The sequence below is a fragment of the Alosa alosa genome, chromosome 6 (genome assembly GCF_017589495.1).
Source record: "Alosa alosa isolate M-15738 ecotype Scorff River chromosome 6, AALO_Geno_1.1, whole genome shotgun sequence".
In the NCBI taxonomy this organism is placed as follows: Eukaryota; Metazoa; Chordata; class Actinopteri; order Clupeiformes; family Clupeidae; genus Alosa; species Alosa alosa.
The window spans coordinates 18197094-18210504 of record NC_063194.1 but is presented as its reverse complement, the minus strand read 5'-3'; the positions used below and the strand labels follow the sequence as shown (position 1 = coordinate 18210504).

At 41.7% G+C, this 13411-nt stretch overlaps 1 protein-coding gene across 2 annotated transcripts; it reads left to right on the top strand.

Moving 5' to 3' along the window:
• The first annotated feature begins 1484 nt into the window (after positions 1-1484).
• On the top strand, positions 1485-13344 carry mmd (monocyte to macrophage differentiation-associated). Of its 2 annotated transcripts, none has more exons than XM_048246405.1 (7): positions 1485-2356; positions 8624-8705; positions 9492-9652; positions 10048-10122; positions 10250-10351; positions 10474-10543; positions 11125-13344. In XM_048246405.1, the coding sequence occupies exons 1-7, from the start codon at positions 2319-2321 to the stop codon at positions 11326-11328; spliced, it is 732 nt and encodes a 243-aa protein (XP_048102362.1). In that variant the 5' UTR covers positions 1485-2318; the 3' UTR covers positions 11329-13344. The 2 variants fall into 2 exon arrangements, with proteins under 2 accessions (XP_048102362.1, XP_048102363.1); XM_048246406.1 differs by lacking the exon at positions 1485-2356 and adding an exon at positions 7282-7741.
• Positions 13345-13411: the final 67 nt, after the last annotated feature.

Below are 13411 nucleotides of genomic sequence, written 5' to 3'. Positions count from 1 at the left end.
AGTGTTCCTCTGCTCAATGCTTCCCCCTGCTGCTTGAACTTGGTCATTTACCATTTGAGAATCTGTCTGTCACCTTGTCCAGTGGAGATTTGAAACTTTGGTTTCAAATATATATCATATTTATTATCACATATGCATGCATTATTTTGAAGATCTGTATTTTCTTTTTGAATGAAGTTGTTTTAACCATCTATACTATTTGTAATATTTGCAATCACAATTGCAAATCACAATGATCAGATTTTCAGTGAAATTATTCACTGTCCGTTTTGAATTAGTAAACCATTTTATGCACATTGCTTTCACATTATTATATTTATTTTCTTTCTGTTATAATTGTTTCATGTCATCGTTATCAAGAATGCACTGTTTTAAGATGTCACATTTGCAAACAAATTGGACACGACCTCTCTTTTATGAAGATGATCTACTGCTTGTCACAGCGAGGGCTGAATACAAGAAGATTAGTAAATCATGTCATGGATAAATGCACCATGGTATACTGTATCATCATTGGAGGATTTCTATCTGTCTTCCCTGAAATAGATTATTGTTGCTTGGAAGCGGTGTATACACACTCTGTTTTAATCCCGTGGTTAGGGAGCACACTGTCTAGGCTACCTCATGGCAGATCTTCTAAGAAGCTGAGGGTTTTTTTTGTCTCTCAGTGTAGAGTGAGCGAGAGAGAGAGAGAGAGAGGGAGAGAGAGATAGATTGCAAAATCAGGTCATTATTTAAGCATTGGCATGTACCCTCTGATGTTTTTGAGGAATAAAATTGGATGCCCATGTTGGAGGGAAGCTTTTTCTCTCTCTCTTTCTCGCTTAGCCCCCACCCGTGCACTTCTTTACATCTCTCCTAGATTACACTCCTCCTTCACCAGATGGCTTCCTCTCTCTCTATCTCTCTCAATCCCTGGTCACAATCAAGATTAAGATTACATCACAAACATAGAAAAACATGGACCCTATATTTAACAAAATCAGAGTTTTTTTTTCAAGTAAGAGAAAGTAGAAAAGGAATTATTAAATGTTACATTAAAGTTTTGCATTACAGAGGTTATTTGGACAGCAGTAGTTGCCAGAGTAGTTTCTGCCTCCAAGGCTCTCAGAGAGAAGCCAGGCTAAATGGCTGGTGTCACTGGTGCAGCTATGACAAAGGAGCATATGGAATACATGTCATTATGGTGTTCACCCCTGACATTGGGCATCCCTTCACTTTGACTCCTCTGCAGGGAGTCGGGTATCCGTTTTAATTTATATAGGCGGGAACCAAATACAAATTGTAAAGTAATTAAAGGTAGCTGCTTTAATCATTGGCTAAAGAAATTCAAGGTTGGAGGAGGGGTGGGGATTAAAGTATTTTTACCGCAAAGCCACACATCCACTCTGATCTGCGCAAGGGAGAATGGGGGGAGGGTGGGGGTGAGATAAGGAGAGAGAGAGAGAGATAGAGAGAGAGCGACCGAGGAGAGAGAGAGATTGAGACGCAGAGAGAGCAGATGGATAGAGTAACAAGAAGGGATGGAAAGGAAGACTGAATTTTAAGGACTGTTTATTCTTGTAGAATAGAAAAAGCTGGTGAGACAATGACAGCACAAGAGATGTATACAGCAGATCAATTCATCAACAAAGAGATATAAATGAAGGGAGAGTGACTTGAGGATTGTACCAGAAGAGGGATAGTGAGGGACTGCGTCAGAAAGTTTTGCAGTGACCCTCCAGAACACCTTTCCACTCTTGGCAGCGGACGACCACCATCCTCCTCTCAGTGCACACAACAGAGGCCCTCCGGGGCCTCCCACTATGAGGTTGCAACCATGATGGGCTTTACGGTAGAGTATGTGGAAATCGATCCAGTCACTTTGAACCTCTGCATCCTGATTGCCAGCTACGTTATCTTGCTGATGGTCTTTCTGATATCATGTATACTCTACGACTGCCAGGGCAAAGATCCCACGAAGGAGTACGCCCCGGACCCTGTAGCGCCACACAGCACAACGCCGGTCAGGCTGGTGGTCATGCAGAGCTCGCCAGCCGCCACGCACTGGGACCAGACTAAAATGGTCATGTCATATGAGACGACCTGTGTCGACCAGTGGGAGAAGAAAAGTACTTTGGTCTGAGGGGGACAGGAACGGGCAGGATCGCTTTTTAATTTTTTTTTTATTTTATTATTATCTTTTTTTCTCCTCTGTAACCTGCCTGTCGCACTGTTGGATAAACTTTTGTACATATTTTTTTTAAGAAAAAAGGAAAAAAATCCATATTCTGTCTATTTTTTATACACGGTTTTTGAATTTTGTTTCTTGAAAAACAATGTTTGGAATTGACCTGCGGAGGACAAGATGGAAACGGTAAGAGAAGGAGTGTGGGAGGGAATCATTGGTCATTGGTGCGGTTGTGACTGCATGTGAAATCCCGCTTTACCAAATCTCAGACAGGAAGGAGTTTGCTCTCAGGAACAAATGTCACATTGGATAAACCTGGCATATGAAGCTCGTCCAAACCAACCAAATAGGCAGACTTGGTCATGGTTTCAGTCCCAGCTGCTAAATGTGTACACATGCATATACTGTATTTTGGATTGCACAATGAGTTGTTATCCATTCTCTGTTCAGTTGCGAGTTGTGAGGTTTAATGCTGACAGTTGCTGTGACAATTCCATAATGCCAAATATTTAGATGAGATTGCTGTCAAGTAACTGTTCGGTGGGTCACTGTGGGTAATCTGCAATCCATGTAAAGTTGTGACCTGAGCATTAGGTTTTGTCCTGTTTGATTTTAAAGAGCCTTCAGTCTAATCAGCAACCGCGTTTGAGAGGGTTCTTATGATGTCTCATTAAGCTGCCTGTAAACCTCATTAGCCTTGCTCATTCTGCTAAAGAGACTCTACTGGCCTAAGAAGATCTGTCAGGGATGCACAAACACAGAAAAGAACTACATGTATAAAAGAATGAATTATTAAATCACAGTTTTTTTTCTGTGTGTTATCACAATGTGCTGTTATCGAGAGAGGCTAACAAGATAAACACAAACTGTATGTACTGTTTCTGGGGCCCAGTACACACAACGTTGGCAACCACATCATATTGGGACAAAGGTTGATTGACACTGATTCTGGTGTCAATATTTAACTATGAGGATGATAAGTCTGCCTCCATAAACACAGAAGGCAGCTGGAGCACTTGAGTACACAGCTCAGTGGGCAGCCATGATGGAATTCTGTGTGGGTAAATCGGAGGCTGTATAAGATACAGTTGATAACAGATAGGGATGGTGTGGCAGTAAATACAAACCACTGAGCTTTATGCAGCAACTGCATAATAAAGAATACCAAGGAACACCACAAATTATGCTCTCTGATCAAGTATCAACAGAATTGGAACATACACAGTAAAATAGTATTATGGCTGTATTATTGCCATCACTCATAACAAAAAAGCAGAAGAGCCTCAGGTTTTGTGGCCCTGTTTAGGCCTCATTCCCAGAATGATAAATGACTCCATCACTGAGCCAGCCTGGGCCTTGCTGTGCCAGCCTGCTAAGTGGCCTGAGCTGTTCCTGACCTGACTTTATTGTTTATGTTTGTCCTTGTGACAATGCAGTGAAGCTCTAGGGATCAAATGCCTTTTCCAAGTGGTGCAAGAGGAGTCTGTTCCCATCTCGGCACGACACCAGGGCTAATTATACCACCATCTTACTAAAGTAATTCATCAGTTTCAGCTACATGTAGCTGATAGTGAATGAAACCCAGTCACTGATGATGATGATGATCATGAAAGACAAGAAAGTGTCCTTGTTTTAAAAGTAAATCTGCCCTGAAATGATATGGTCTATTATAATTTTGCATCTTTGGGCTGTTGCAGCTGTCTGGCTCTGCTTGGTTGCTGATGTCTGATTTGATTTGTTGCGTCATGTCACGAGGAGCACCGGCAATGAACATTACACTTGTTTATGACATTATAAATAGATGGCTAAAGCTACCTGTAAGTAGCCTCTCACCAGTGACACGGAACACATTGCTAAAAGTTGAAGCGGAAATAGCTTTGTGATCACTCTAACTAGGAGGGATGAATGGAGTCTGAGCTTACACCAATCTAATCCTACTACTCAGAAACACGCCATTTGTGTATAGTGCCCAAATTTAGACCTGATCAACGTAATGGGTCTTTGATGTCTTGCTCAAGAAAGAGATTGCAATAAATGAAAGACCAACATCACCAGTTTTAAATCTTGTTACACAATTCCCTGGAGTGCAGGCATGGTGTGCAAGTTGGAAACAGGCACTGACGACATGCAAACTTTCTTTCTCTAGAAAACTCAATCTCTGCATGAAGTCTCCCATTGAGCTGCTACTAATAAAGTCACATTAAATTACATTTCAATTCTAACTAAGCAGAACAACAAAGGCTACTAAAAGAAAACTTGGTGACAGCTGAATGGTTGACAGAAAGTTAAAGAGAAGATGACAAAGTTTTCAGCAGACAAAAGGAAGGGGATGGGTTAAGGGATACCAAAGACATACATCCATTTATCATCTGCAGTATACACTGCAGTGCTCTGCTGTGCAAACACTGGCAATGCTGAAAGGAATTGCTGCATAGTGCATACACCTGCATTAAAGACTGCCATGCAGGGAGGTGGAAACTGTCAGTAATCTCCCCTGCTAAAGAACAGCCATGCTTTTTCCAGGCATCTCCAAACGCACGCAACATTCAGCTTGTTAGTGACCCCTGTGCACCTGCCTTCAAATCTCTAAATACAGCCAAGCATGCCGCAGGAAAGCCAGTGTGAGTCTCATGGCAAGATCAGGCCCTGTGGCAGTGGCCAACCACAGCAGAAGAATTTCTTATAAGATTGTTTATTTGGATATAGTTATTATTGCATGATTTTATTTTGTATTTATTTGTCCACCCCCCTTCGTGAGAGTTTTTTGACAGATTTCATAAGATGCATATCATAGACTGCACATATGGACATTGTGTTCCTATCAGCAAAAAAACATGATGAAAGTAGATCTGAGTGTTGTAAGTGGAAATACCACTTCAATGTCATGTCAAAAAATGTTCTTGCTCTGTCCTGTGTTTTTTTTTTCTCTCGGTTAGTCAATACAGAAAAAGGCAAATCAGGCAAAGTGCTATGATGCTACAGTCTCCAACGTCTTTCTCTCAGAAGTCACTGTGTGGGAGATTGAAGCACTAAACCTATTAGCCGGCTGTTGAACCCTCCATCACGTGTCGGCACAAACCCTTTCTTTACCATGCAAACAGGCTTGTAACGGATGCAGAGTGCAGAGAAAAGATGCAGAGCCATATGAAAGGTGCCTGTTTGCTCTTTATTCAGTTGCGAGACATATTCAGTCACAACAGATTTGTCAGATTTTAGCTACACTGGTGCTCTGTGACCAATAAATCTCAAGAGCATATTGCAAAATGAGGTCAGAGTGCTATAATTGCAAACTGCAATATGGAGGTGGATGGAGGATGAGACTGGTATGAGGGTGTCATTTCAATGTTGTCAGATGCTTACTACCTGGATAATACTGAGATGACCTTTTGACCTGAAGCTCACCTGCAGTATTATTCTCACCCTATCAGTCTCCAGAAGGCAGGGCTTTTCCTCCCTCTGTATTTGTAAGCACACTGGCCTTCCACGACACGCCACAGCATGTTGCTGATCTATTTCCAGGATCGCTTCCTGCCTGCGTACTGTACCTCACAGATAAAGCTTGTGTATGTTACACAAGGGCTCTAGGATTTGCTTGCCCACATTTAACTCCACTTGAGCTTAGCAGTAGATGAAAGCTGCACTGAATTTCCCCTGGGGATCAATAAAGTATCTATCTATCTATCTATCTATCTATCTATCTATCTATCTATCTATCTATCTATCTAAAGGGTTATTGAGCATATATAGCTTTGTAATACAAGGGCATATCAAAACCTCAATGCTGGATGACACACTTTGATGATTACATTCTGGTCTCTGTAGGAAGGATCTCGGTTGTCTAATCTGCCGAATGCTGAAAACACGGGTACTAGCTGTTCTGTGTAGCCACAGCATCTTCACAGCCAAGGGCCATGCAAACACACAGCAGATGGTCCCTGCCATCCCCTCGTTACCTGTGTGAATGACATCTTTAAGCCTATGCCAAGCACCAGGGCTCAGTCACACCTTCGCTGATCATCTGCAGGCATGTCATCCTCTCTCTCTCTCTCTCTCTCTCTTGCTCTCTGTCTCTGTCTTGCATACAAACTCAGTAATGCGGAGTGCTCACTGCAGCAGACTTGATTCCTATGGGAGCTAGCCTTTCAGTTCTGTCCTGATGTAGTGATTCACCTGATGGGCTATGGTGGGTGCACTGCACCACTGCTACAAATGCTGTGTTTCCCTTACAAAGTAAAAAAAAAACAGCCTTGTGATCTGGCAAGATAGGCTTGAATTTTGTGAGTAATGCTGAATCACAGTGTCACAGGTTTCTGCATAGTGATGACAACACAATATAACAACTGACTAGCATATAGGACAACGGGGGAATATTATATGTATTCAATCTTTAAACAAAATCTTAAATCTAAAGGTCATGTAAACTGGTACATTTGGATTTTTAAAGGTTGCAAACAGGAGAAGAGACTATAGGCCTGAGAGGAATAAACCTTGACATTATCGGCCATGTATCTAGTAGGCTAAGCTTTGTGTTACCCAATGCTGAATAATTGAGTTACAGTGTTATATCAGCTGGTTTACCTTGCTGAAGTAGGCGACAACTAACAGTTGTAAAGGTGTTTATGGTTTATAGGCTTGATGACTGTATGATGTATGCAAATCTTGATAGGCTATTATATCATACAGTATCTCACAAGTCATGTGTAAAGCATAGACATATTAAGGCACAATTTATGAGAAACTTCGGCAACACCCTTTTCTTTCTCAACGACACTTTCTGAATCAACGGAAAGTGGTCTGTCAAGTTTAGTATGATGTGTGATGTTGTGATACACCCCTGTGCTTGTAAAAACTTCTTCTGACACATGGAGATTGTATGAATAGCCTAGGTTAGGCCCTAGAGGAAAACAAGAAAGGGAATGTATCCTCCTTTGAAAGGTCGAAACTATGGATATAAGACAAAACAAATTTTGCTTACATTTTAAGCGCATGTCTATCACTGCTGCCTTGCATCATCAGGTTGAATTTCGCATCCCATTACATCCCGCCCCCACTGATAGCGTCACGAAAAAACAATACCAGAAAAATGCAATTGGTCATGAACGCTGATGCGACTGTCGTTCAGCCCTGCTATTGGACAAAAAGCTGTCGTTCAGCAAATCATTTTGGCATAAAAATTACAAGTTTAGGTTGCTGTTTGGAGGACATCAGGAACATGAAGTATAGCGACATGGTGGGGGTGGCTGCCAACGCGGTGGTGGTTTTGAGTCGAACCTATCACTTGATTGAAGCATAGCCAGCTCTAATAGCAGGAATGCTTTTGAGGAAACGATTGAAATAGTGCCTTAACGTTACCGATTTCCTGTACGTGCATATTTTGAAAGAAAGAATGACTGAGTTGTCGATGTAGATGGTCAACGTTAAAGCTCTTATAGCTTGCTAGCTTACCAATTTGCCTTTGTTATTCCCCCTCGTTCGGCCAGTTTCGCTCTCAGACGTACTAGACATTTTATCTAGATTGCATTTTCTTGCCAACATAAACATTGCCATGAAGAGAGCGAATAGCTTTCAGAGGTAAGTCTCTCAAAATTCTTTAACCCAGCTTAAAGACAACGCAAAGACGATGGAGGATGTGTGCTAAATATCTAGCATACCAAAGTTCAATGCATTAACAGTAACATAATAGCGGCTGAATATTGTCATATGCGCAACTCGCTGTCATTGGCTACTGATTTACTGTAAAATAATATTTTGTATAGATCGTTGTAACAATGTTGCATGTAAAGCCTTACAGCTGTGTGAGCGTGCTTAGCTTTGACCCATCGTCGTCGCCATGTTTTTCTTGACGTGCATTGGCATCTGGGTCTATTTATGAGTCACATCATGTCAGACCCCACTGTCAGATACATTGAACGTTAGCAAGCTCACAAATTCGATCTTTTGTTTTAATGCTGAAATGATACGATCGAGCTGTTTTGAGACCGGTCACACAGCCTACATCTGGATCTGTTGGCACCAGTGTCATACAAATGAGGATGCTAGGGCGGCGCCCCCAGACCCCCGTTTAGATGCTTCACTTGTAACTGACAGACACCATCAACATGCAATGACATAAGCTTGTTGACAGCTGTAAGAATGCGTCTGTTTTTTTGTAGAAATTGCAGAGATTTGTCGCACATTATAGCCTACGTAGTTACATTGGGTGTAGTAGCGTTAATTGAAACCCCTCCTCTCAGAAGCGCCCCCATCCTCATCCTGAGACCCTGGGATGTAACGAAAATAGAAAAACGATGGGCCCCTCTGCTATCCAGCTTATGTTCAAAAGATGCTGTCATTTCATAAGTTGCAGATGTCGAAATGGGCTCTTATCATTCCTTTGTTTGCTGCACAAAAATCTGAATGACTGTTTATTTGAGTACTACAATACACTAATCTTTCTAATCGTCTTGCTTTCAGGTTTATGAACAGCCGAGCTGCAGCCAACTGCCGATATCAGCCCACCTGCTATGAGCATGCTGCTAACTGCTACACACACGCGGTAGGGGACCAGGAGATCCATATAATAATAAGACTGTATGCTGTCAGTCTTGTGGTGTGTTTACCGTGTGCAGCTTACCATTGTCAACTGCCAAAAAAAGCGCATGTTTGAATGTTTAGATGTCCTTGTTTCCTAACACTGATTTGATCCAAGAGACTATCACTTGGTATTTATGGGAAATGGGGAAATATGGAAGAATAGTGCTACTAACATCTTTGGTTGTGTTTGGTCCTGTGGAGAATGTCAGGTGTATTATGTCTCTCGGACAGGGCAGACGGGTTCAGTTGGACCCATGTGAACCTGAGTGTGTGTCAGCCTTTGTTGCACCTCAGCACTTTGTTAAGCAATTTATTTGTTTGAGCTGCTGAAATGTTTTTTGTTGTCGTGGGGTCCTGTGTATTGTTGTTTATCACTCATTATGGTGATGCGATAGAGTGGCGAAAACTCATTCTCAAATTAATAGAGAGCTGGAATGTGACCTTGTTCATTTCGGCGGCTTTCCAAAAGGGCTGAAAACATTTTGCAGCTGGATCGTGTCCAGTGGTAATCCTTCCTCTTCAGTGCAGATCACAAACGGTCTACATTTTGACAGGCTGTTCCCCTGAATAAGACCTTTGTTGTCGTATTCTCCTAGTATAAGCAGCAATACAAGAAATCTACAGTCATAGTTTTTAAACTTTTTTTTTTTTTTTTTTTTTTTTTTTAAAGCACGGGATGTTTGCCTTAGTCTAAGTTTTGACCCAGGTGTCTGTGTGTGTGTGTGTGTGTGTGTGTGTGTGTGCGTAGTTCCTCATTGTCCCAGCATTCGTTGGCATGGCCTTGCTGCACCGTCTCTCTGACGACCGCTGGGAGAAGATTACCGCCTGGGTGTATGGCATGGGCCTGTGTGCACTCTTCTTGGTCTCCACCGTCTTTCACATCATCTCATGGAAGAAGAGCCACATGAGGTAAGTGCTCGTTGCCTCCCTCTTTCTCATACTCCTCATGACCTCTGTCCGTACCCTTCTGTACTTTCTCCTCGTTGTCAGTTTTTCTACTATGTCTGGACCTTAAAAACTCAAAACTTGTCTAGTTACAAGTCTTAGACGGGCTTTGATTTTTTTTTATTTTAAAAAAGGCTTTGTTTCTGTTTAGAAAGACAACAGATATGTATGGACACAAGCCCAGGAATCAGTAGGCCTAGTCTTCAGCACTCTAAGCCACCACCACAAATTTGAATCATCTTTCCCCATCATTGTGGGACATGACTTCTGGTGTTGAGCATGCTCTCACAATTTGATGTTTGTTGAGGTGAACTGGTGGCTAAGCTTTGCTAATGGTGGGAACTGCTTCTCCGTTACAGGTCGGTGGAGCACTGTTTCCACATGTGTGACCGCGTAGTTATCTACTTCTTCATCGCTGCCTCCTACACACCCTGGTGAGTACGCTGTTATACTTGAACATGCAAATGAAAAACCAAAGCCCTTTAGCAGAGTCTTTCACAAATTATTCACATTGCTGTTTGTCTCCTTAAGTTTGTTTCTTGTTTGCACTTCCTCTCTTAGGTTGAATCTGCGTGAGCTGGGCCCTCTGGCGAGTCACATGAGGTGGTTTGTGTGGTTGATGGCCGCCGCAGGGACTATTTATGTGTTCAACTATCATGAGAAGTGAGTGGGTCAGCACACTGAGTTGACGTATTCTGGTTAAATGGTGTGTTTTTACTGAGGTTTCTCTTTCTACTATGTGACTGAACTTGCTTACGTTAATCTTTTTTGTGCTCCATTTATAGGTATAAACTGGTTGAACTAGCCTTTTACCTAACAATGGGATTTTTTCCTGCTTTGGTTGTGACCTCAATGGTATAGTATCTTGATATTTTCTCTTTTTCTCTGATAAACAAACATGTAATGTTATTCAATTGCATTGTTATAATTCTCCATCAGTGTAAATATGTTTTTTAAGAGAGGCTAAAGCTTGATTTTAGGCCTTTGCATATACCTTGGGTTATATAGCTATTAGCTATCCAACCTACCCATCCATCTTTGTGCAGCGAGTTAGCTATCCTCACAACTGACAATCCATTCATACACTTTTACACAGCTTACAACTACACTATGACATATTGCTGGCATCCAGTAGTTTGCATAGTGCTTGCAAAAACAGTGCCTGACATTAGGCATATATCTCCCCCTGGTGGTTAAGTGTTGAAAGTGAACATCTGAGTTTGAAACACCTGTCGTCTGCACTGGGGTTTAATCAGACAAATCCCATTACAACTTGGCAGAATTTTTGGCAGCATAACTAGTTAATTATAGCCTGGCTGAATTGCCCAAGGCACAGCTTTGAACGGAGAAGCAGTGTGACGTGTTCCACTGTGTTAGATTAGGTTTAATCCATTTTGGAAGCTCCGTTCTCTCACCATGTTCTCCTCCATGGACAGAACAACACCGAGGGTCTGCATGAGCTGGCTTGCGGTGGCCTCATCTACTGCCTGGGGGTGTTCTTCTTCAAGTCGGACGGGGTGATACCATTCGCCCATGCCATCTGGCACGTGTTTGTGGCACTGGCTGCAGCCGTGCACTACTACGCCATCTGGAAATACCTCTACCGGACCCCTGGGCCAGACGAAATCAGGGAGGCCTAATGGCCCATCACTCGTCTCTGCCTCCATCTCCTCTTCCTTCTCCTCTTTTCCCTTCTTTCTCCTCTTGGCTTGTCTTACCTCTCTATGGCCTCTTCTGCTCCTGCTTCTGCACCTCCACCTGTTCTCCACTCACTAGCAGGCAGATCATGACCATTCACACACACACACACACACACACACACACACACACAAGACTCCTCTGCTCCTCCCCACCGGGCCAGACTCTGCAGAAGAAAACAAAATTGACAGAAAACCACAATAATAACAACAACAGCAGCGGCAAAAGTTTACGAGTACAACTGTGTATTGTTTACCATTTTTGAAGCAACTGGAAAACAGCACTCACACATTTCAGCCATTGAGAGGATCACATTTCTTTCCTTTTTTGAATTCTAAAGCTCATGTCTGTCTCGGTATGAGAAGGAGAGGAAACTCCTTTTCTGCTTTCAAAATGCTCAATCCTACTTGGGAAACGGCAGTATATAGTCCATGTTCTTTGAAGCTCTTTGATATCACACCTTTCTATTACAAAACATTCCACAGCAAATGTCACACACAGGGATTTTTATCAAACATTTTCTAGTCCTCACTCAAGACCAACACTGGAAGTTTGGTCATGAGCTCCATGTCATTCTAGCAGTCACGCTTTTATTCACACAATACATATCCACTGAGGATCACTCACTTCGACATTTTAGCTCTTTGGTGCGTTTTTTGTACGGTGGTGTTGTCTGTACTCTCAAGCAGTATTTGAAAGTGCTGACTTTCATATTTTTTTCCAAGGCGCTTTTGTAATGCGAAGAACCACTTATATTTGATATCTTTGACTTTTGTTGAGTATCTCTCGCCGTTGAGCAGCTTGTAATGTTTCAAAGGCCCCAGAGTAATCGTGTTGAATGTGATTTCTTTTTTTTTTTTTTTTTTTTTTTAACTAACCGATATCGGAATGCTATCATTCAGTGACTGGCTGTGCCCTGTGATGCTTTTTTTGTGGAGTGAAAACAAGAGTATCATTGAAGCTGATCAAAAAGTGTACATTTTCTATCGTTAGTGTTTCGATATTTACACTAATCAGTGATCAAACATTTGCTGCCACTCCCGCATTATTTATGCTTTTTGTCAGTACATACTCACCACTCAGCTGAGAAATGTATGCTTAAAAGTCACAGCGACGCAGAGCTCAGTGCTTTTAAACCAGACCTCATTCAAGGACAGACTTGCTTGGCTTGTGTATGACTCATGATGAAGTCTCATGTGGAAGCAGAATCAAATCTAGAAGAAAGGACTTGGAATGAGAGAACCATATTCAGCACTGTATCATCTGCCTATTTATTTTCAGCTGAATAGAAAAGAAATGTTTTCAGTAGACCCACATGATCATACTGTGCTGTGCTGGACTCTTATGGACTCCTATCTGCAGTATGGGATTCATCAGCCATGCTGTGAGGGGGACTGAATCACCAGATGTGGCCAGTGTTCTCAAATATCACATAGTTTTAACTTGCCCTTAAACGCGGAAGGTACACATCCAGATTCTGGTATTTCTGACCAGACCTTCGTGGGGTACCTACACGTGTGGCCAGTGTGATCAATACTCACGTGTTTTAAATCGCATGGTGGTTGGTAAATGTGTGCTTTTATCTGGTTTCACTCTTCTTTTCTTCTTCTTCTGTGAACATGTGAGAACCAAGGGTTGATGATTCTAATTTTGATAAATGTGAGTATTCAAACCACCCAATTCCCAGTTTTGTAATATTTGTACATTCTGTTTTGGCACATAATTCTGTACTGGCCTTTTGAAAAACAAAAAGTAAAAAAAAAAGATCTTCTAATGCTACTTCTCTATTTTAAGTAACCTTTTGGTGTTCTGGTGCTGTATATAAACATTTGTGTCTGATTCTTAAAAAGATTTCATATGTGTTAATACAAAAATAAAGCCTTGTTTGACATCAGTCATATAACAATGCCATAATCAAATTGTGAAATATTAAATGTAGACCTGTTCATGTTTTATCATCAAGAACAAGTGTTTGATACATTATCTATTAGTTTCAAACATGCAGATGATAAAGTATGATTTCAT

Excerpts from the sequence above, each read along its gene's own strand:
- mmd (XM_048246405.1), top strand. The coding sequence starts at position 2,319 with ATGTTTGGAATTGACCTGCGGAGGACAAGATGGAAACG. Across the intron at positions 2,357-8,623 it reads CGGAGGACAAGATGGAAACG|GTTTATGAACAGCCGAGCTG; the intron begins GTAAGAGAAGGA and ends TCTTGCTTTCAG. Across the intron at positions 8,706-9,491 it reads CTAACTGCTACACACACGCG|TTCCTCATTGTCCCAGCATT; the intron begins GTAGGGGACCAG and ends GTGTGTGCGTAG.